The 21,296-nt window shown below is 55.4% G+C and overlaps 6 protein-coding genes across 6 annotated transcripts; 4 read left to right on the top strand and 2 right to left on the bottom strand.

Annotated features, from left to right (window-relative positions):
- Window positions 1-422: 422 nt before the first annotated feature.
- Window positions 423-1,628, bottom strand: LINJ_06_0380 (conserved hypothetical protein; the record flags this gene model as incomplete). Its single annotated transcript, XM_001463083.1, has 1 exon — window positions 423-1,628. One exon carries the CDS (start codon window positions 1,626-1,628, stop codon window positions 423-425), a length of 1,206 nt encoding a protein of 401 aa, XP_001463120.1.
- An 806-nt stretch (window positions 1,629-2,434) lies between these two features.
- LINJ_06_0370 (putative glutamine synthetase) lies at window positions 2,435-3,889 on the bottom strand (the record flags this gene model as incomplete). Its single annotated transcript, XM_001463082.1, has 1 exon — window positions 2,435-3,889. The coding sequence occupies one exon, from the start codon at window positions 3,887-3,889 to the stop codon at window positions 2,435-2,437; it is 1,455 nt and encodes a 484-aa protein (XP_001463119.1).
- Window positions 3,890-10,238: 6,349 nt separating this feature from the next.
- LINJ_06_0360 (conserved hypothetical protein) lies at window positions 10,239-11,594 on the top strand (the record flags this gene model as incomplete). The annotated part of the gene is made up of 1 exon (XM_001463081.1): window positions 10,239-11,594. The coding sequence occupies one exon, from the start codon at window positions 10,239-10,241 to the stop codon at window positions 11,592-11,594; it is 1,356 nt and encodes a 451-aa protein (XP_001463118.1).
- Window positions 11,595-12,179: 585 nt separating this feature from the next.
- LINJ_06_0350 (NAD(p)-dependent steroid dehydrogenase-like protein) lies at window positions 12,180-13,403 on the top strand (the record flags this gene model as incomplete). Its single annotated transcript, XM_001463080.1, has 1 exon — window positions 12,180-13,403. One exon carries the CDS (start codon window positions 12,180-12,182, stop codon window positions 13,401-13,403), a length of 1,224 nt encoding a protein of 407 aa, XP_001463117.1.
- Window positions 13,404-14,155: 752 nt separating this feature from the next.
- On the top strand, window positions 14,156-16,873 carry LINJ_06_0340 (oligopeptidase B-like protein; the record flags this gene model as incomplete). The annotated part of the gene is made up of 1 exon (XM_001463079.1): window positions 14,156-16,873. One exon carries the CDS (start codon window positions 14,156-14,158, stop codon window positions 16,871-16,873), a length of 2,718 nt encoding a protein of 905 aa, XP_001463116.1.
- Window positions 16,874-17,608: 735 nt separating this feature from the next.
- LINJ_06_0330 (conserved hypothetical protein) lies at window positions 17,609-21,163 on the top strand (the record flags this gene model as incomplete). The annotated part of the gene is made up of 1 exon (XM_001463078.1): window positions 17,609-21,163. The coding sequence occupies one exon, from the start codon at window positions 17,609-17,611 to the stop codon at window positions 21,161-21,163; it is 3,555 nt and encodes a 1,184-aa protein (XP_001463115.1).
- Between the last annotated feature and the right edge of the window lie 133 nt (window positions 21,164-21,296).

Raw genomic sequence — 21,296 nt, 5'->3', positions numbered from 1 at the left:
AAGGAAATACAACGCGTCGCAGAAATCGCCTCGGTTCGCATATCATCCCACCCAGAGGGCGAGCGGTCTAGGGCAGAGCAGAATGACAATTACATGTTGTCCTCCACGTATCTCTGCTATTCTGAGGAACACTAGAGTGCGATTGAGTTGCTTAAATAGCTACATTCGATGTGGGGATTCAGAGTAGTGTGGAAAGAGAGAAAAAACAAGAGACATAAATGGGGATTGAGAAAGGCTTGCAGGTGGGGAGTTGAGAAGTGTGTGCATTCCAACAAAAGGATTGCTCTTTGTAGAGTTGCGATGACAACAGCATTGTGTGACACTTTTATTTTCCGTCACGTCTGCTTTAAAGTGTTTGCAGGAGAAAGGGAGCAACTGCTATAATGAATAGTATTGTTCCTTGTGACAAGTGGTCTGCTCGCTTACAAAGCTGCAACTATTATCACGCAGCAGCACACGACGGTTACACTCATCACCCACCATGAAGAAACCGGAGGTTGGGTGGAAGGAGCGTCCTCCGCCGGTGGAGACTCCATCGATATCTCATAATTCTCTTGCTCCCTCTCGCATTGCTCCGGCTTCTTCAGCATAAATGCAGGTGGTCGTAGGCGACTCTGTAACCTTTGCCGAGACACCGATGTAGTTGAAAAGGCCGTGGAAACAGCGTCGCCGCCTCCACTTTGCTCTGCACGGTTGTACAGGCTGGACGCAACGGCGTTCTTCAGAGCAACGGTACGCTCGGGGTGAATGTACTTGCACCGCGAGCCGTAAGGGCATCTTCCTTGAATGAATTGAGCGCAGATTTCGCCGCCGATATGAGATGAAGCAGCTGTGCTCAAAACCGTCTTTTTGAATCTCTTCTGATTGGACGGCCCGTTTCCGAGCAGCCAAGGGCGCGCGTGAAGCTGCTCGTGAAACTTGTGCTCCTCATCCATCGCGCTCATTCGTCGTAGCAGACCTAAATGAAAGGGGTTGTTGTTGGGATCTGGACATGACATTGAGTTGTACCGAGTTGCTTTCTCAATAATACTTGCGTCCTTTGGATTCACAATGGTGTCTTCAAGACGCATGAAAATAATGTTTGGATTCGTACACACCAGCTGTCGCAGCGCCTTGCTAGTGCCCTCTCCACCGTGAGTCCCGGAAAGATCTAAAGCCCGAATGCTAGGGTGCTGCTCGAGAGCCTTGCAAAGCGGAATCAGCGACACATCAGAAACGTCCAAGTAGCGTATTTGCAGAGACATGATAGAGCTGTTATGCTTCACCGCAGCCGCAAAACAAATCAGCTCATGATCGCCAAAGATAGCGAAGCCATCTGGGTCTTCAAGACATACGCTTTGAACGATATTCTGCACCGTTTGCTGGATAAGAATATTCACGTCCATATGCACACAGTACTGCTCGCACTCGAACGTCTCTTCCCGCTCTTCATCGGCTCCCGTGCCTTCGCTGTCCCCGGAGTCAGCAAGGTACTCATCATAAAGACTCTTCTTCTTTTGCCAGTGCCTTTTTACCCTGCCGCCTGGTTTTTGCCTTTGGGGTATCATTGCTGCTGAAGGGAAGCTAACCAGTGTGTCGGTTGGAGAGAGCAAGAAGGCCAGGAAAAGGCACGGTAGTAGCTGAGACATTTATTGCCAACAACATTGCAGTACAAACCCCAAACCCATTGAAGTGAGGAGCAGCCACCGCCTTCGTCCTCATCAAGGTATGGCGCATCGTAAAAAAAAAAAGTATGCCTGAGCAAAGGACGCCGTTAGCGTTCAATACTTCAGCATTCAGGGCCACTGCCTGTCAGTTTCTCTCAATTGGTAATTCGACCCCAAACATTCTCAATGGTACCGAAAAGAGACGCTATCGATGGGACTCCTCCTTGAGGAACGAAAAAAAAAAGCAAACTTACTACAGCATACACGGTTGTGTTACTTTTCACAGACCTCACTCCTTTTAAACAATCAAGACAAAGCCCGTCTCTATGCCCAACGGCTCAATCAAGTTGGGTCATAGCGAAAAATAGGTTCTTTTGGTTAAAGGGTGAATGATAAAAAGGAAACAACAAAACAACGCAAAAAAAGAGTTTTATATGACAGAGATGCGAACACACCATTTTTTTTAATTATAACGGCAAATATTCTCGCACTGGCTGAGCACACTTGAGTCTCAATAAAGAGTCACAATAGTAGCCGTACAAGAAGCGAATCATTTATCTGTCATCCTTTACATACTTTTTGTTCGCCGGTGTTTTTTTGTGCCCCCTAACTCTGCCGAAGATCGGTATTGATGGTGTAAATACAATTTGGAAACGGACAAGGTATCAAATTCAAATACGCCAAAGCAATTTAAAATAGAACTTTCGTCACACGGATGAGTCCACCAAAGAGTTCACAACTCAGAGACTGCGGGATACCGACGCAAGCTTACGCACTGTCGCTTCCCTTTACTTGAAAGCATTACGCATCCAGTCCCTCTCGTGTGTCGGAGACGCCAGATCGAGAGACGGTGTCTCCAAGCCGATGCACGAGGCAAAAAGACGCGAGGTCACCAAGTACGGGTCGGCATCACCAGCAGGGCGGCGATCCTCCATGTATCCCTTTCCCTCACTGGCGACCGCGTTGGGGATGCGAATCGAAGTACAGCGGGTACCCACGCCAGCGCTGAACTCAGATACCTTCGACGTCTCGTGCTTGCCTGTAAGCCGCTCGTTGTTCTCGGATCCATAAAATACGATATCTTTGCTAACGGTCTTGCTGAGGCGGTCGATATACTGATGAATGACCTCAAGGCCGTTTTCAGCGCGGGTCGATTCAGTCGAGAAGTTTGTATGCAGGCCGCTTCCATTCCAGTCACCCTGAATCGGTTTCGCGTGGTAGTCCGCATCCAGACCCTCTTCCTCCAGCAGACGCAAAAGCACCCAGCGCGCAACAGTCAGCTGATCGCCCATCTCGAGGCCTTCGCAGGGGCCTATCTGGAACTCCCACTGTCCAGGAGTCACCTCCGCGTTCGTGCCTGATATGTTCAGCCCCATCTCGAGGCACACCTCGTAGTGCTGGTCGCAGAACTTGCGACCCCACGCTGACTTCGAGCCGGTGCTGCAGTAGTACGCCCCCTGCGGCGCGGGAAATCCGTGAGCGGGCCATCCATAAGGGCGCCCATCACGTCCCATGATGAAGTACTCCTGCTCCAGGCCAAACCACGGATGCTCCTCGGGGCACTGCTCGAATGTTTCGCGAGCTGTGGCACGAGAATTGTCTCTTGTCGGCTCGCCGCTAGGAAGGTAGCACTCAGCGAGCACCAAGATCCACGGAATCTTTGACGACGTCCTTGGGAGGCAGCACGGAAACGCATTAACAGGCTTCAGCAGAATTTCAGTGTCTAGCCCCTTCGCCTGACCAGTGGAAGAGCCGTCGAAATTCCAGACCGGGAAAACGCCATTGGCAAGCAAGTCCTTCGGGTGCTTTGCAACATGCTCCTGAGACAGGTACATCGTTCGGTCCTTGCTGCGAATATCATGATGTGAATCTTTGCCGGACAACCAGATGTAAGTGACACGCACAGTCTGCTTATTTGACGAGGACATTGTGATTGAGTTTGTTGTCACTGTTGCCGCGTTGTCGGTAGTAGGAGAAGAGCAATGCGCTTTTAGCCAATCACCCAGCCTTAGGAGTGGATACCACACTACCTGTTGATACTTATAGCGGTTGAAAAAAAGGACGTGATTGAAGGAAGAGTGGCAGAAATGAGGGAGTATGTCAAGCAACCAAGTGCAGCCAAGAAAGCTGCACCGAGATTCATGTGTAGCAGGTCCGCCTCGCAGCATACGCACACAAACCCAATGCCGCCTTTCAAATCCTCTCTCACTCCTCTGTGTGTGTCTGTCACCCATAGACTTCATTACTTGGCAAATGGGAAAAAAGTTCAGTGGGATCGGCTTTGCGGCAGCTTCTGAAGATGTTTACGGAAATTGATTTTCCAGTCGAACGAAAAGCGATTCCAGAGCAGTCCATCACTTCCACCGCATCCACAGCTGCTTTCATCAGCTTTCTCGGCATGCTATTCAATATCTGTCAACACGCGAAGCCACATTTACCCACCTGAAAAGCAAGCTATTTGGATAGAAAGGTGTCATTGTGATAAACTGTCCACTCGATATCATCGACCCGCTTTAGCAGCTCATCCGCAGCGTTGTGGTCTGGAAAAAAAAGAGTTCACGGCAATAATCCCTATGTTCCCCTCCCCCCTCCTTTGCGCCCGCCACAGCCCCCCTGCGCATGTCAGCCGTCGCCAAAGGAACCGCAAGATCATTCAACTGTTCACAGTTTGCAAGCAAACTTTATCAATCTCGCGCGTCAGGGCCCAGCCCCCCAGCAGCTCACACCCCTTCGGGTGACTCACAGTTGGCGCAGCAAAACCTGCCGAAGCAAAGCGGAAAGCTCCGCATCGAAAGGAAACAATAACTCCTCGATGCTCCTCTCTTCCCCCTTCATCATCCTAAACTATACGCATCCCTTTCTCACGAACCCGAATCCCACTTTGAAGAGAAAGAACCACACCCATGGCCAACACTAAAACTTCACTAGTAGCAGCACCGCGGAACAGCTCAGAACGCAGCATGAAAAGTTCCAGGTTGTTTCCGTCATGCGCAGCCGCGCACAAAAGGGCGACTAAAATGAGCACTAACAGCACGTACGGCAACAGCTGCCCGTAGTGCTCGACACCGCCTTACCCACAGAAGGCCCACGCCGCCGCCCCCCCTTCCCCATCGCCCGAAGCTGCATTTAAACGCCGAGAAGGTAAATACCACCGCCAAACAAGCCCCCAAGACGCCCCATCCCCTCGAAGAAACCTACCGCTTTTCAAACACACCCTCACTACCATCCATTTTCACGAAATCCTTCACCGGTGGCCGCTTGCAAAAGACCCATTTTACGCCGGCCGCCACGCCACCCGCAGCGCGCACACCCTTTTGATCAGCAGAAGTGTGCTGCCCTCCCCCGCCCCCATTTCTTCACCATCGTGCGTAACGAAGGGGGCCCCGCTGCTGGCGCCGGCGGCGGCGCGGCGCGCGGCCGCCGAAGACGCAAGGCCACACGACAAGCCCAACCCACCCAACCCAAACACGAAGAGAACCGCCCCCCCGAGCACCCACAAAGTTTCCAGAATGCAACCCCCCGCCCCAACCGGCCACGAAAGGGGAACAGAGAGCGCGGCCCCCGCAGAACCTCCGGCAGCCGCTGTGGAATTTTTGCCAAATCCCTAACCTACACCAAGCGCGGAAAAACTTACCGCACCACCGCCGGTAACGAGCCCGTGGTGTGAAATTTCTGTGATTTTTCATCTACCCCGAGGTGGCGCAAAGCAACCCAGAATTTCCCAGCCTTCGCAAAATCCACAAACAACATGCTGGAGAACCCCTACGCATTTTTTAAAAAGCCACTGCAAAACGTGAAAACTCACGGCTCTCGCCCCTCTTTTTTAAATTCACCCAGCCAAGAAACGCCCAGAGCCAGAAAGACGCGCCAACCATTGCGAAAATAAAGAAGGCCACAGAACATGAAAGAAGAACACGCCGGCACAAATTTTAAAGCGGCGCAGATGCGGCGCCGTGGCTTTTTGGTTTGCACTGACTCTTTCAGCGGCCGGCTCATGCCAACAAAAAACCGAGAAAGAACCCTGCTTCCACAAAAAAAAAGGACCAGCTTTTTCACAGAGGCATGGAAAGAAGCGTGATTATAGCCACCGAAAGCTCGGCGCAAACGCGGCCCAGACTTTCCCAAACCCGCCTGTCTTTTTTCTCTGCCCCACAGGTTTGGCTATAAGTAAACTTTTCGGGAAAAAAGCGCATAGGCCTAGCCAAAAGGCCTTTTTCCCACCCACACCACTTTTTTCCACCGCAAACATGTTCATTGCGCGCCGTGCCGAACGGAAGGATCACGAATGGTTGCGCCCTTTGGCGCGAGTTCAAACCCGCCCTTTCCCGCGGCCCTAGGGACACCGAAGCCAGGTTTTTTTTTTGCCGCGTGGAAAGCCCTGGCGCCGGCATAAGCCCGCCGCGGCGGCGGGGGCGCAAGTTATCGGCGAACAGCGCGCCGTCACCACGCCAAGCCCCACTCTTATCAAAATATTTTTTCCCATATCCTTGCCGTCTTGTGCTTCACCCGATTTTATTTCTAAAGCGCGGATGGGCTTTTTTTTTTCATTTTCGAAAGTGGGGCACGGTGGCTCGATTTGTTGCTTGCGGGGTCCGGCGGCCACAACCCAGTCAACCCCGCAGCGCCACGCAGGATTTTTTTACAGCCCGCGAAAAGACGCGCCGGCCCCCCCCCGTCTTTTTTTTTGATCTGGCCAGCCAGCCCCGTGGTCCCAACCGCCCCGGCGCCCCCGCGCACAAGCCACCCCCCAGGCCAGGAGCGCGCAAAAAGCTTGGCATACCGAAAGCTTCGGGGAAATTCCCCAGGAAGCCCGCCAAGCTAGTTTTTCTCAGCTTTCGTGATCTTGGATATTCGGTGTGCCTCTTTCCCTCTTTTGTTCGCGCGGGGGGGGGCCAAAGGCAGAACCAGCCGCCCCCCCACCACATCACAAACCCGACCCCCGGCCACACAAATACTCTTAGGCGCGCCGCGCCACCCGGCCGGCTGGCGGGGGGAAAGGGGGCTTGGCGCCCGTTGGAACCGGCGGAAAGGGCTTCCGTGGCCTTGCCGCTGTTCTTCGTCCGTTGGGCTGAGTGGGGCGCCGACCCCGCCACTTCATCGGCCAGCGTAGCCGCAAGGCGGCCGTAGAGCGTGCCAAAATACATCAGCGGCGCCGGTGGCTCAGCAATAAACGCCTGTGGTTTTCCCGGGCTTGTCTCTGGATCAAGCGATTCAATTTATAAAAGCAGCCAGCGCAGAAATTCACAAGCGTGGGCGGATTTCATTCTTTCCTTTGCCGCGCCAGGCCCCCATGTGCTGATAATTTTGTGGGGGGAAGGGGGCTGAAATTGTGGCTCGTTTCTTTGCGCGCGCGCTAAAATGATGCCGGGTTCTTCAAACTCATGCTCGGCCACCCCCCACCCAGGGGTGGGGAGAGACCCACGCATTCAATGAATGCGTAATAATGTTGGAAAGAAAACGGCGCCCATACGGTGACCCTCTCGCTGCCACTTTCGTCGCAAAGGCGCACGACGGCAGCGCCGGCGGCGCGCCGCGAGGCAACAACGAGGTTCTCAAACATGAGCACCCGCACGATAGAGCCGAACGTCAGTTTGGGATCTGGTCTTACCGGCGGTCGCCGCAGGGGGGGGGGGATATGGCGCCTCTCCCCGCGGCTTTTTTTTCGGCATTGGGGGCATTCGGGTGCCGCGAATGGCGTGGGCAAGCTTTGGTTAGCCAGTCCCCGTCCCCTGTATTGCGGTCGCCCCGCCGAACCCGCCGCTGGGCTAGGTCAAGCCCGCGCGCTTGTTGAAGCATGGTGTGAACGGGGGATCTGCTCCAAACCTTTCTTCATTTTTTGAACGGCGAAGGGCCCCCATGGCTTTCTAATCGGGAAAACCAGGCGCGCCGAGCACCTTTTAGCCACCGCAAAACCACATCCCTGGGTCACGCAACGCATACGACATCTGGCTGTTGTGGGCCGACTTTTTCATTATACGGCTTTGTGGGGCAGGGGTGGCCAGAGGGCTGTTGATGTGCGTTTCAGCGGCTGATGATTAGCAGGGGTCATTCTAAAGGACGCATTTCGGTTCCACCACGCAAAACCCCTGGCGGGGTTATTGGTGAGAAGGGTCTGCGGCAGGGTGATGGCACCAATGCAAAACCCTATTTCCACAGAAGAACGACATGGAAAGCGCTTTTTCTTGCAAGATAGCCTCTCCTTGTGCACATTGTTTTGAAGAGGTGGTGTGCGCCCCTCCAAAGTATAAACGCAGCCTCGTCAGCCGGCCCCCTGCCATGCCCTTCCCCCAAACGGCTTTTGCGCGGGCTGTTTTCGTGCGCGCAGGAAAGCACGGCATCCCGCCACTCGCGGCGCTGAATGTTCTTCCATCAGTTGCACATAGCGGTTCTCTGCTTATATTTTTTTCCCACAATAAAGCCCGGGCGTTTGGGCGGCCCGGCTTGCTTTTTTGGGGGGTTTGCAGGACCGTTTGGCGAGGCAGCCGCTGCCACGGATTCTTCTCGAGCAGGCTTGCCATTGAACGGCGTCATGTGCGCTTTCATCTTTTTCTTGAAGACGTATGTCATAGATAATTTGAAGGAGCGTGTAAGAGTTGCTGGCTTGAAAGAAAGGGGGCCACGACAGTTGAGTGGATGAAACGCTGTGTGGGGCGCCCGGTGCGTTCGTAGTTGCCAGGGGGGGGGCAAATTGCGAGGGGGTGGGGTTCGGGGAAAAAGCGTGTATGTGGAGAGAAAAAAGGTTACGGCATGCCCCGCTCAGTTTTTTTTTATGGTGTATCGTACACAAAAAATCAAGATTTACTTGTGGCCTGCTGATGCTTCGGCCCGCTTCAAAACCGGCTTGTCTTTTTTGCTGGCGGTGGGCGAAAAATAAAAGCCCCGGGCGGCCGGGGAACTCTTAAGGAGGGGGGTGAACTTAGCGCGTTCTTGTTCGGCAAAGGTGGTCTTGGTCTGGGGGAACGGTTTCAGGGCAGGCAAAAGCCCCACGGCCCAATGGCGCAACCCCTGTGGCTCTGCTTGGCGGCTTCTTTCTTTGCTCGGGGGTTTTCGGTGTTTGCCTAATGCGTGTCCCTGTTGTCTTTTTGCTGTTGCAATCGTCCCCGATTTGGCTGCAGTGCGTTCTGGGGCTGCCGGTGGTTCGCCCGTGGGTGGAATGGGGGGTGGCAGAGGATGCGCAACAGTGGTTAAAGGGAATTTAAAGAAGGGGTAAGGCTGCAAAATAAAAAGTGTCCTTTCATGCCTTTAAAAGGCGCTGGTGCGGGGGTGCGCTTGTGCGGCATGTGCCGCCGTGGTTTCTTGAATTGTACATGGGGGATGACCTCTTTTTTTGATTTGAGGTTCAACCGCGGTGTGCTCGCAGTGCGTTTGTGCGCGGCCTTCTTTTTTCTCCGGAAACAAGAACGCTGCGTGGGGTTGGGTTTTTTTCCTGCGGCCGCGGGCGCCGGGGGCGGGGCGCTCGGGTGTTCCCTCTGGATACTCTTTCGATTTAATGAGCCCATGCTTTCCGTAAGGGCTGGGTGGGCCGCTGGGTCTTCGCGGGGCTTTGCGATTGTGTTTGTGGGTATTGGCTTGCAAAATGGTGGTGGCTTGGGCGGGTCAGGGGGAATAGCTGAATTTCTGTGAAGGCTAATTCCAGGCACGCGCTCGTTCACGCGCGTTCTGGCAGTTTTGCTCCCAGCTTTATGTCTAGGAAGGTGGGGCGCTTTTGCTTTTGGGCAATACTCTTATTTCGTTTTCGGCTTGGTTGGTGGAAGGGTGTCGAATGTGCTACACATCTAAGTGCTTCGAAAGAAAAGTGCCGTGAGCTGCATCTCTCTCTGTGGTCATGCTGGTTGCGCTTTTTTACTGTGCTGGTGACGGCATTGGGGCTGGGCCATGTTGGGGCTTTGGGGTTGCCAATGGCGCTGTGCGGAAAGGGGGGGCAGAAGTATGAAAAGAGTTGGTGGAAGTGATCATTGTGGTTTGGCGGAACATGCGCAACCATGGCAGCCCCACATACGCGAATAAAGCTTTTTGCCGCAGCATCAGCGCAGAGCTTCAAGCAAGAGACACACAGGGTCCGTGAATATGAGTAACACAAACTGCGAAACTTTATAGTTTCGACGCTGCAAGGAAACTGCGGCAAATGGTTCGAAACTGGAGCAGGTCAGCAACCAAGAGGCCTAGCATTAAAGGACGCGTCGGCAAAGAGCCGCATTCTGTTCTTACGGTTCACTTCTGCCCACTATTCATGCTGTCTCGTGAGTTTTTGAATATCTTTGTCAAAAACCAGATTTTTATTTTTCCATAGCAGCTGCGACCACGACTATCGAGTGGTTTCTAGGAGATCGTTTCCTGCCCGTTTCTCAAAAGACCGTGGTACCACAGTGGAGTGCCAGCCAAACTAGGAACAAAGTTCTGAGTTTAGAAACGAAGCGTCCTGCCTAACTCGCCACGGGAGCGATACGCATTTAATCTCGGCGAACGTGGGCGTTTTTTTTCCGCACTGCCTTTCATCAAACTTTTTTGCCAACATTCCACTTCCTTTACTTTTGCTCGCCTCCCACTTTTTTCCCTTCAGTAGCTACCGCATTCTGTGAAGAAGAGGCAAAGATGTCTCAGCTTCAGAGCCAAGTGAAAGCTTGTGTCGATGACATCGAGGATGTGTTAGCGTCCTCTGATAGTCTCTTCAGCAACGAGGTCCACAATAGGCTTAGTGCGACATATCAACGATTTCTGCAGCATGTGTGGTGCGAGGTTCCAATGAACAGTGCAGATGGATCGGCCCTCGCAACAGTGTCTTGCATGCCAATATGGGAGCTTTTGAATCAACACACAAGCGCATGCGTGCTCTCTGCAGCACCAGAGAAAGCTATCGCCGTGCAGCTGCTGAGCTCAATGTACCCCAAGTCAAAGGACCGCCGATGCGTGTTCCAGCAGCCCAGCTGTTATGGGAGCAACAGCCAGACTGCAGTGCCACTGAGCACGCACGTTCCAATTCAAATGTTCGTTCCCGATAATTCCAGCGCTGAACAAAACCTCGAATACGTGAAGGCCGCCCAACGCATCTTGAGAATAGCGACAGTTGGAAATTATACAGATGTGAAGGAGTCCGCTTCAGTCGCCTCTGCGGTGCGCACGTTTATCAATACTGTGCTCCCAAGATGCACGCTTATCTCTCACCCCGGAGAGCTCCCGAAACACACAAGAGGAGAAGTGCACATTCTTTGGGACAGTCCCACATGTGATTGGTCATCTGGGAGAATTTTTCTCCTCACACTTTGGTGCCTTCTTGTTGCTGCCGAGTACCTGAGCCTTCCGGAAGCTAGAAACCTCTTTTTATTCCTCTGCAGCTCGCGCTGGTCGACGCGCCTGGTTGAACTTGATGGACGTAAGGTTAGCTACAGTGAGCTCCTGTCTCCTCTTCTGGACATTTGCTCATTGTGCCTGTCTGTGAATCCGCGATCTGTTTCAGCCTCTGTGGACACAGTACCGCTCATCGACCCGCGTGTCATGCCCTTTCTAATGGGTAGTGGTATCAAGGAAGAGCACTATGAGATCGGTGCAAGCTTTGCAACGGAGTACAGTGCGAAACCAGCAACGAAAGGCAAAAAGTCGTTGACGCTTCGTCGTGCAGACTGCGTAAGGGAACAGCTGATGGAGAGTATCCCAAATGAGATCGGATTTATGGGCACGAGCTCCTCTTGTCGTGATTTTGACCAGCTGGCATATTTGTGCCGAGATTGTCTTTTTGTGCCAACCACCAAAAGTATAGCAAGCGGAATTTCCGCTTCCAGGCGCCGTGATATGCTGTTCAACAGGAAAAGGACGCGAGGTATATCAAGCTCGGATGGGCCTTGCTTTATTCCTGTCAAGTCTGCTGTGACCAACATGCTTGAAAAAACTGACACTGATGCGCTGGTGACACTAGAAAGGCTATGCTGCAAGTGGAGGGAAGATGCGGCATGATTTTGTCCACTCTTGTTGACTGTGCAAGTATTGTTCTTGGATTTATGTTGTTTTTCATGTGAAACACAAAAATAGTAATACAAAACAGACAAACGAACAAAAGCAACAAATGATAACGGCTATTTTCACTATTTTCGCCATTTTACTGCTGAACGCAGGGCGGTGAAGTGGTACGAAGCGAATTTTGCAAGAAGCGCTTTGTATCCCACAGGGCTTGTCAGTGTTTTTTCCTGCCTTGTAGCGCGAACAACAGCGGCATGAGAGCTGTCTCGCTTTTGTAGCTACTTCTAGCACTGTATTTCTTATTTGCTTTGCATTGCACGCATGTGCACTTAATTTCATTTCTTTTCCTTCTTTCATGCACAACCAAATCGGCAAGCTTCCAGAGTCGGAAAGGAGTGTTTTGGTGAAAGAACTGTCATAGCTTTGTTTCTTTCTTTTTCCCATCGGCTGCTTGATTTTTATCGGCGGTGCTGCTCTTTTTAAATAGTCTTTCTATCGCTTGCACCAGAACAATAGTGTTGTTGTGCATCAAAAGGCCTGTTAAATCCAGGCAATCAAGTCAAGGCCTTTTCAGAATCTTCAATGCCGCCGAAAGAACTGAATCCGCTGCTTTCACCTGAGCAGAAGAGGGCGGCGAGCCAGAGCTACCCCCCGGTTCCAAAGAAATGCGTGGTAACTGGGGGAACGGGGTTCGTGGGAACTCGTTTGGTGGAGATGCTAGTCGAACGAGGCGCCGAGAAGGTAGTGTGCTTTGATATAGTTCCAAAAGAAAAGGCTATTGGTGTCTGGGACCACCCGGCGATCGAATACGTTGTTGGGGATATTACGTCCTACTCTGATGTTTCGGCAGCCATAGAGGGGAGTGACTGCGTTTGGCACCTTGCAGCTGCTGTGGGGCCTTTTCACCCACACGACTTGTACAGGCGTGTCAATTATGGGGGCACGGTGAACGTGATCCGCGCCTGCAAGGAGCACGGTGTGAAGAAGATGATTTTCAGCTCATCGCCTTCGACTCGGTTCAACGGTAGTCTCTTCCACCGCCCGAACGTCGACGGGCTTACCGAGGATGAAATGCCGAAACTGCCGCTTGAGCGTTACATGCAAATGTATGCACAGACAAAGGCGGAGGGCGAAATGGCGATGCGGGAGTCCATCGACGACGACTTCTGGTCTATTGCGGTCGCTCCGCATCAGGTGTATGGCCCACGCGACAACCTGTTTTTGCCCAACATGCTGGAGGCTGCGGGTACAGGTAAGCTGCGCGTCTTCGGCAAAGGCGACAACCGCATCTGCTTCACCCACGTGGACAACTACTGTCATGGCCTCATCATTGCGGAGAAGCAGTTGTACAAGAATTCGCCGTACCTTGGGCGGTTCTACATTGTGACCGATGCTGACACGCATCCTGAGCCGGCGGCGTACTGCATTTTCTGGAAGGAGCTCGATAAGGCTATCGTGAGGATGGGGTTTGGATCCATCATGAACAAAGTTCACTACCCGTTCTGGTTCCTCTATATTGCAGCGCTTTTCGCGGAACTGGCAGGGTGGGTGATGGGGACAACGTTCAAGCTCAACGTCTTCAACGTCTTTGTTCTCACGATGAATCGCTGGTTTCGGGTCGACGCGGCCAAGCACGATCTCGAGTTTCAACCCATCATTCCTTTTGGGGATGGCTGGAACGATACGATCGAATGGTTCCAGCTGAATTGGTTGCCTAAGTTCAAGAAGCAGGATCACAGCTCCATAGCCGGCATTTCTTCCGGATCGCAGCAGAAGATCAACATCCAGGCCCGCAAGGACAAGTAACAAACCGAAAAAGCAACAAAAAATGTTGATGCAACGCCACTTTCCGGCTCCTATCTCTTTGTTTTTGCCTGTGTGTGCGTGCGTGTGCGTACCACAAGCTCCCGTTTTATTGGAAAGCTCCGGCTCACTATCAACGAACAGAATGAAGAATAATCACTGGTATGCGATCGGCTCTGTAGATTTTCTGAAATCTGACTTCTTTGTGGGGTGTTTTAGGCAGCCCACTACACGGAAGGCGGAGAGCCTGAAGTTGCTGACAACATACTGCGCGCCGTGCCAGAGGAGATGGACAGCAAAAAAAAACCAGTGCATAATGCTTTTCTGTTTTGAAGCAGGGCCGCTGCGCGCTGCAGTTCTCTGACCTTAGGGCTGTGACATCGCCCCGCAGACGAAAGTACATATCATGCGATCTCTTTGTGCTACTGCCCACACTGCTCACTGGCAAGCGCTCGTGGTCGACGCTAGCGTCGTGCCATCGGGTGTTCGCGTGACAGAGCATCATGCACAGCCAGTAGGGCGGCTGAGTCAACCTCTTTGGCTCACTCACGCTCGCTCGGCATTTTTCCCCCCTTCGGCTTCTCTGCCTTTTTGCTTCACGTGGCGTTCCCTCTGTGTCTTTGCTGATTTCATAATCGAACGCTGCTCACGACGGTCTATAGGCCTTGGCCCCTTCCCCCCTTTTCGCCCACCAAAAACACAAAGCAACTCTCCTGAGGCTAGCCCGACTGCAAGGCGCAGGGTAGGTGGGAATAATGGCTGCACTTTTTCCGTGGGTGCCAACGTCGAATCTGGGCTACTCTTTATCGCGTAGGGTGGTGAACAAATGGTGCCCGCAACTCCGCAGCTCGTATCCGCTTCCTATGCTGGACGGACCGCTCCCCACCGAGAAGCCTGAGGGTCTCGAGCTGCATGGAGAGACCCAGAAACCGGACCCGTTCCGCTACATGGAAGACTTGTTCGACCGGAACACTCAAGAATATACGAAAAAGGAGATGCAGCACTTCTCCCTGATTAGCAGCAAGTTTGACTTTCGACATTCCAAGGGTCGTTTGTGGGCGGAGCTTGATGCCAAGGTGGTGGTGAGCAGCCGTGAGGGCGGATACGACAAGGGCGAGGAGCGCATCGGTGACTACGTGTACTTTACCCGTGTCGTACCCGGGCACGACTCGAATGCGATAGGGTTTTACCGGAAGCGATTTGGGGAGGTTGATCTCCTGGCCGAGGAACTCATCAACCCTCTCTTCCTCCAGCAACACTTCGGCTACAAGGACTGTTCCATTGGTATCTGCCGCGTCTCAGAAGACGGCCGCTACCTCGCATACACCCTTTCGGTGGAGGGTGGCGACAGGTATTTGTGCCACATTCGCAGTGTTGACAATGCCACCCTGTTTCACGTGATTCGCGGTACAAACATCGTGAGCATCGAGTTTGGCTCCGGCAACCAGTTTTTCTACACCGAGTCGAACGAGTTGAACCGGCCTCACCGCGTCATGATGCAGGAAATACGACCCGGCATATTAGAGCCACCGGTGGAGATTTACCGTGACGACGACGAGCAGTTTTTCGTGGATGTGCGCAAGACGAAGGATAACAAGTACGTCACGATAACCTCGGACTCGAAGGTGAACTGCAACGCGCTAGTCGTGCCCGCATCCTTCCCTGTTATTCCGACCCCTCTCAAGTCCTTCTTCAAGGAGGGCAAGCCGCTCGAGATTGCAGGGAAGTCAGGATGGAACTGGCTGGATCACTACAACGGCAGCTTTGTCATGGTGACATCCGACAAGGGGCCGAACTACCGTGTGGTGTACATTCGCGACGAGGTGGCGCTGGCTTATGGGAAGGAGGCGGAGTGGAAAGAGCTTGTGCCGCACCGCGACAACGTGCAAATCGATGACGTCGATCTGTTCCACGGTCGCATCATCCTTCACGAGTCGCACTTCGCCTTCGAGCGCATTCAGCACATCCGCGTCATCAAGTGCGACGGCGGCCTCGACGCCGCTGCGCAGACACCACGAAGCGAGGACGTGGTGCTGCACTTTCCCCCGCTAAGCACGGTGACCCCAGGCCTGAACAAGAACTTTAGGCAAAAGGCAATGAGCTTCGTCTACAGCAGCCTGATTCAGCCGCCGCGCGACTGTGTCTTCAACTTCGACTCTGACATCACGCCTAGCCAGGCGAGGCTGTGCGCGTCTGAGGCGCTCTTCACACAACGCCAGTCGGAGCACTTCACGCCGTGGGATTACATGTGGCCCTACAGCATCTACCGCGATGTCTGCGTCTCGGAAGACGGGACGGAGATCCCAATAACGATATGCCAGCGCCGTGACGCATTCATTCAGGAAGCGACGGACTTTGAGGCGCAGCCCAACACGCCCAAGCACTGCCTCATCTACGTGTACGGCTCCTACGGCGAAGTTCCGTCGATGCACTTCCAGCTGGCCCCGTACATGTGGATGTTGCGGCGACGTTGGACCGTTGCCTTCGCGCACGTCCGTGGCGGCGGCGAGCTGCCCAACTGGGCACAGCTGGGGAAGGGAGAGAACAAAATCAAGTCTATCCAGGACTTCATCGCGTGCTGCGAGCACATGGTGGACATGGGTTACACAAAGCCAGAGCTGATGGTGGCTGCGGGGGCGAGCGCCGGCTGTGTACCGATTGCGGCAGCCATGAACATGCGCGGGTGTGGGCTGTTCGGCAATGTACTGATGCGGTCGCCGTTCCTGGATATCATTAACACCATGATAGATCCCGACCTCCCGCTTTCACTCGCCGAGCGCGAGGACTGGGGTGACCCGCTCAACAACAAGAGAGACCTGGACCTGCTCAAGCAGTACGACCCATACTACAACTTGAACGACCGTGTGACGTACCCTGGAATGATGATATCGGCCTGCCTCGATGACGACCGTGTTCCGGCTTGGAACGCGCTCAAGTACGTGGCAAAGCTGCGGCAGCAGCGCACCCGCAAGGACGTGGACCCGGTCGCTCGCCCTCTGGTGCTGCGCATGCGACCAAGCGGCGGCCACTACTTCTGGGGCGACACAGAGAACATCTGCGAGGAGCTTGCGTTTCTGTGTTCGCAGTTGGACCTTGAGGGTCCTGGCAAGATGCTTAACGACATGGATGTCATGACCCACATGCACAACCTTACCGCCACCGGTGCCATGGATCACGACGACCAGCAAAAGGTGTTCCTGAAATGGGATAACTGGGAGAGGGAGCGCATCGACTACCACGTGAAGCTGAACTCCTTCAATTGGGAGCCGAACTTCCGCACGGTGAAGGCTCGGAAGGAGCCGTTCTTCTGGGTGCCGACGGACTCGGAGCTTGACCAGAAGAAGGTGGACGAAATTTTTCGTGCAAAGGAACGCGACGCCCGAGAGAGCGTTCGCTCTGGGGCGAAGCTGGGGAGCTTTGGCAAGGCAACCGGTCGCAACCTCTATCGAGAGGAGCAGCGCGGGAAGCCGTAGTCTCTACGATGGCGTGTGCAAAGCGCCTCCGTGGCGGTGGTGTGTGAGCGCAGGATGGAGTCGACCCCGTGTGCGTTATGATGGTTCGGATGTGTACAATCGTCGTGAGCCACCGTTAGCTCTCACAGAAAAACAACAGAAAGATAACAGGTGTATAACACACATGTTGTGTTTCAAACCCCCGTCGCCGCAGCCGACGCGCACCCTGTTCGTAAAGCCTCCATGGCTGCAGTGCGGGAGAACACAGAGACGGGCACAAACGGCGAAAGGGAGTGGGGGCGGTGGCAAACATCGAAGGTACTTGTGCCGCCGCCATGGCCGCCATGCGGGTTCACACCTCTTTCCTTTTCTCGACTTATCACACAAGACCTTGCGTGCAATGCCTCCATGGCACGGGGCAAAAAAAGGGGTGCCTACATCTGTGCACATGCGCGGCCAGAGGCGGTGCTGCGCACCTACACAAAGGCACACTAAAATTTGCTTACTACGTCTCTCTCCTTCCTGCCCTCTCTTTCCTTTCTTGCCTCCGACAGAATCGGCTCAGCACATGCGCGCGCGGCCACGGCGCGCCATCCTCACGCTACACAGCGACACTCACACGCATAGACACACACGCACACACATAAAGAGCGTGCCGGCACCCGAGAGGGCACTCGCGCGCACGCATTGGTTCACCTCAACTAGAAGCGAATCAAACGACGAGTGGTGCGAGAAACGTGCACTGGCGCTATCATCATGCCGCCATGGCCGATACTCGTTACCATCCACAACCTCGTGAATGTGCCGCTGTCCGCTTGTGAGAACGGCCTGCGGTCGTTCGTCGTGGAGGCACACATGGTGCTTCGCGTGTCCGCTTACTCTGCTCCAGTGGCCACGGCGACGTTCACCACGGACGACGTTGTGTCAACCACTCCCAACCTATTTGAAGTGCGTTTCGACGATGCCGCTCGGTGCACTTCCGACGGAGACGGGGGCGGGCCAAAGGTGTGGCGATGCGCGGTGCCGGAGCTCGAGGTGGTGGTGGTGGTGAGAGAAATCACTCGCAGCATCAGAGGCTCCTCCTCTCCTTATCGTCCAGGTCGTCGTGCAGACGGAGATCTCGATGGCACGCGTGTCGTGGGCACCTCAGCTCCACTGCCGCTCAACGCGAAGGACATTGTGGAGGTGCACAAACTCACGACACGGATCGTGGGGACGGAAATGGGTCAGGTGGGGCTTTCCTTCACCGTAGACCCAGGCGACAAGGCGGGGTACCGCCACCGCCTGGAGAGCTTCTTGCGCGCGTACAACCCGCAAGGACTGCGGCTTGTGCCCAACGTGGTAGAGGTCGTCTCGGAGCTGGACACATTCACAAAGCTATATCGGCGCTACTCGATTCAAAACTACGAGGAGCGACTGGCAAGCTTCTTCGACGTGTACGGTCCTCAGTACAAGAGCGAAATCCCATCGCTACTGCGGCAGTGGGAGGGCCGAGAGGAGGAGCTGATGCGCAACTTAGTGCTCGACAATGGCCCAGAGGTGACCACGATCGATCAGCACCAGCGACTGACCGCGTACCTGGCTGCCTATCAGCTTGATCAGAACTCCTCCGGCGTACAAGAGATATTCGCCGCACATGCGGGTGAGAAGGAGGCGAGCATACCAGCGGGACTGTTTTCTGCTCTCGTGGAGCGCTACGGCCCGGAGCCCGATCCGCGCACGTACCTGTTCGCCACGCCTCGGTACACCCCCGCACCACCATCACCCCCGCGGACCAGGGAAGTCCCGGTGGGGGCCGGCAGTCACGGCCACTCCCACTTTTCTTTGCATCACGGCTCCCCGTCGCTTGCGAGAAGTAGCGCAGGAGCGAGTGCTGCGGCCGCCGCTGCTCCACAGCGCTGTCCGCCGACGCCTGCCCCGGAGCGCCCGTATGTTTCTGTGCCCATGTTCCCCACACCGATTCCAAATCGGGAGGCGCCGCTGGAGACGGCACGCTCGCTTGATCGATCGCCCAGCTTTGCCGTTGATGACGGTGCTCCACGTGGCGGCGAACACAGGGCTACTGTGGCGGGTGATCGGCATGAAACGAAGCCCGTCATCACACCAAAGGACCAAGTGATCGTGCCGGGCACGACCATCGGTGCGAGCCGGCGAGACGTCACCGCATTGCGGGACGCTTTGTGGCGCAAGATGTGCTCGATGATGCAGACACGGCAGCGGCACTCCAAGCCGTGGCGGGAGCACCTTCTTTTTTTTTTAGACCAAGACGAGTTTGCAGCGGCGGTGCGCGCCCTGCACGTGTTCAGTGAGGCACCGGACGGAGGGGAGGTTCAGGTGCTGGTAGAGGAGTGGACGCACCGCCTGGATCACGCTTTTCGCACAGAAGCACTGGGTTCAGGCGATGCGTACTACGCGGCTGCCGTGCAGGAGGCAGTGCGGCTGACCAGACTCCAGCCGCTGCATCTGCAGGTGATGAGTGTGAGCTCTCTCTTTCACAAGGAGCAGTACGCCGGGTTCGTGGCGTACGTGGAAGGGCAGGCGAAGCGGGCCAAGACGGAGCGCCTGGTACTGGTCGGAGGCTGGAAGAATCTCATGGACGTCGCCCGTTTTGGCCTTCGCGCCGCGGCAGACCCCGCAGGTCGCTACGGAGATGTGCTTGCATCCTCCTCGGCCACGGTACACGACGCAAGTGCGACAACAGGCGACGGCCCGTTTATCTTCCTACGCGAACCTTTTCGGCACTGCACAGAAAAGCACTCCTGTGCCCTTCTCGTCTGCGAGGTCGCGGTGGGTGAAATGTACTCGTGCCCTACCACCGTGCACGCACCGCGGAGGTCGGCCGCCGACTTCCTCGCCAAGTACGACAGCTGCGCCTACGTTGACCAAGCCAACGGACCAGTCGTCGCTGTCTACTTTCGCCAGCAGGTGTTACCACGACTTCTTCTGCAGTGTGTCGTCGACCCGCAGCTGCAGCCGTGCCCCGCGCACCCCGATAGGCCGGTTGAGTACTACGTGATGGAAAACCACGCATTCGCGTGCAGCCGCTGTGTAGTGATGGGCGCCTACAAGGGTAAGGAGGTGGCACCGATTGAGGAAGCCGCAGTGATGGCGCGGGCGGGTCTGGCAGAGGTCGAGCGGATGGTCAGCGCGCTGAAAGAGAGCATGCTCGCCTACACCAACCAGCTCCAAAACGAAGAGAGCAGCATGCCCACCGCGCCTCGCCGCGTAGAGGCGGAGCGCGAGATTGACCGGCTGCAGAAAGAGACGGAGGAGCGCGTTCGCAGGATTCGCAGACAGGTGCAACTGGAGGATGAGGCGCAGCTCTCCCGCATCAATGCCGAGCGCACCGAGGTGCAGGCGACCCTGGAAGCTGTGGACGGGCTTGGCGAGAAACTGGCATTTGCCATGCAGCAGCGTACGCCAGTTGCGGCTGTGAATGCGCTGCAGCACATCCAGCAGGAGAGACAGGTGGAGCAGCTCATGGCAAGGGCCCAGGAGCGGGTGCCGTCGGCTCCGTTGGAGCTGGTTCTGCCCTTGGATGGGCCGCCGCCGGCATTGCCGCCTCGTTCTTCGCCCACCTCCAAAGTGCGCTCAAAAGGCTCGCCGGTGGTGGTGGGATTGAATGAGAGTCGCTTGCCGGAGGCCTCGGCTGACGACGGGCGTGAATCCCACGTGCCAGGATCCGCAGCGCCACACGCGTCGCGTGCCCCGTCCACGCGTCATACAAAGCACGCTTCACCGCCGCCAAGCAGCTTGTACGCCCAGTATCTTGCGATTGCTGGCGCAGATGGAAAAAGGGCTGTTGCAGAAGGATCGTCTCGCATCGAGCAACCGAGTCTCGATCGCAGCACGGCGGTTTTTGCCAGCCGCCCTCGTCCCGTCCCCGTCCCCGCTAGCGATGACAGCGACGGTGGGGGTGAGATGAGCGCCCTCTCTGCGAAGGAGGCGCTCACGCGTGGATGGGCGTTACTAAGGCGCGGGGACGTCGCCGCAGCGCATCGTGCGTGGACGGCGGTGTGCCGCGCTCACGGCACCAACGACGTGATGGGCACAAAGGCTCACGCTTACATTGCGGAGGCGATCGAGAAGGACTATGCGGCAGCTGCGCAGTGGTATGCCCGCTCGCTGCAGCTAGACCCGCAGGACCGCATGACCGCGTACAACTACGGCGTGCTTCTGGAGGCGCTGCTCGACAAGCCGCAGGAGGCTCTGCGACTGTACGACCGCGCCGCTGCACTCGGCGACGCAGTGGCAGGTGCCCGGGCCCGGGAGTTGCGGTCTAGGCTTGCCGCTTCTACTTCTCGGCAGTAGTAGCAGCAGACGACGTCCACATCACCCGCTCGCGTCCAGCGGCGGCGAGAGGGGATCGGGGGCAAGGAGGCAAGCGCATATGGGTGCACAACGGCTGACCGCTCACACCGCCTACGTTATGTCTGCGGAGAGG

Source organism: Leishmania infantum, chromosome 6 (assembly GCF_000002875.2).
Source record: "Leishmania infantum JPCM5 genome chromosome 6".
NCBI lineage: Eukaryota > Euglenozoa > Kinetoplastea > Trypanosomatida > Trypanosomatidae > Leishmania > Leishmania infantum.
This window is presented reverse-complemented; position numbering and strand designations above follow the sequence as displayed.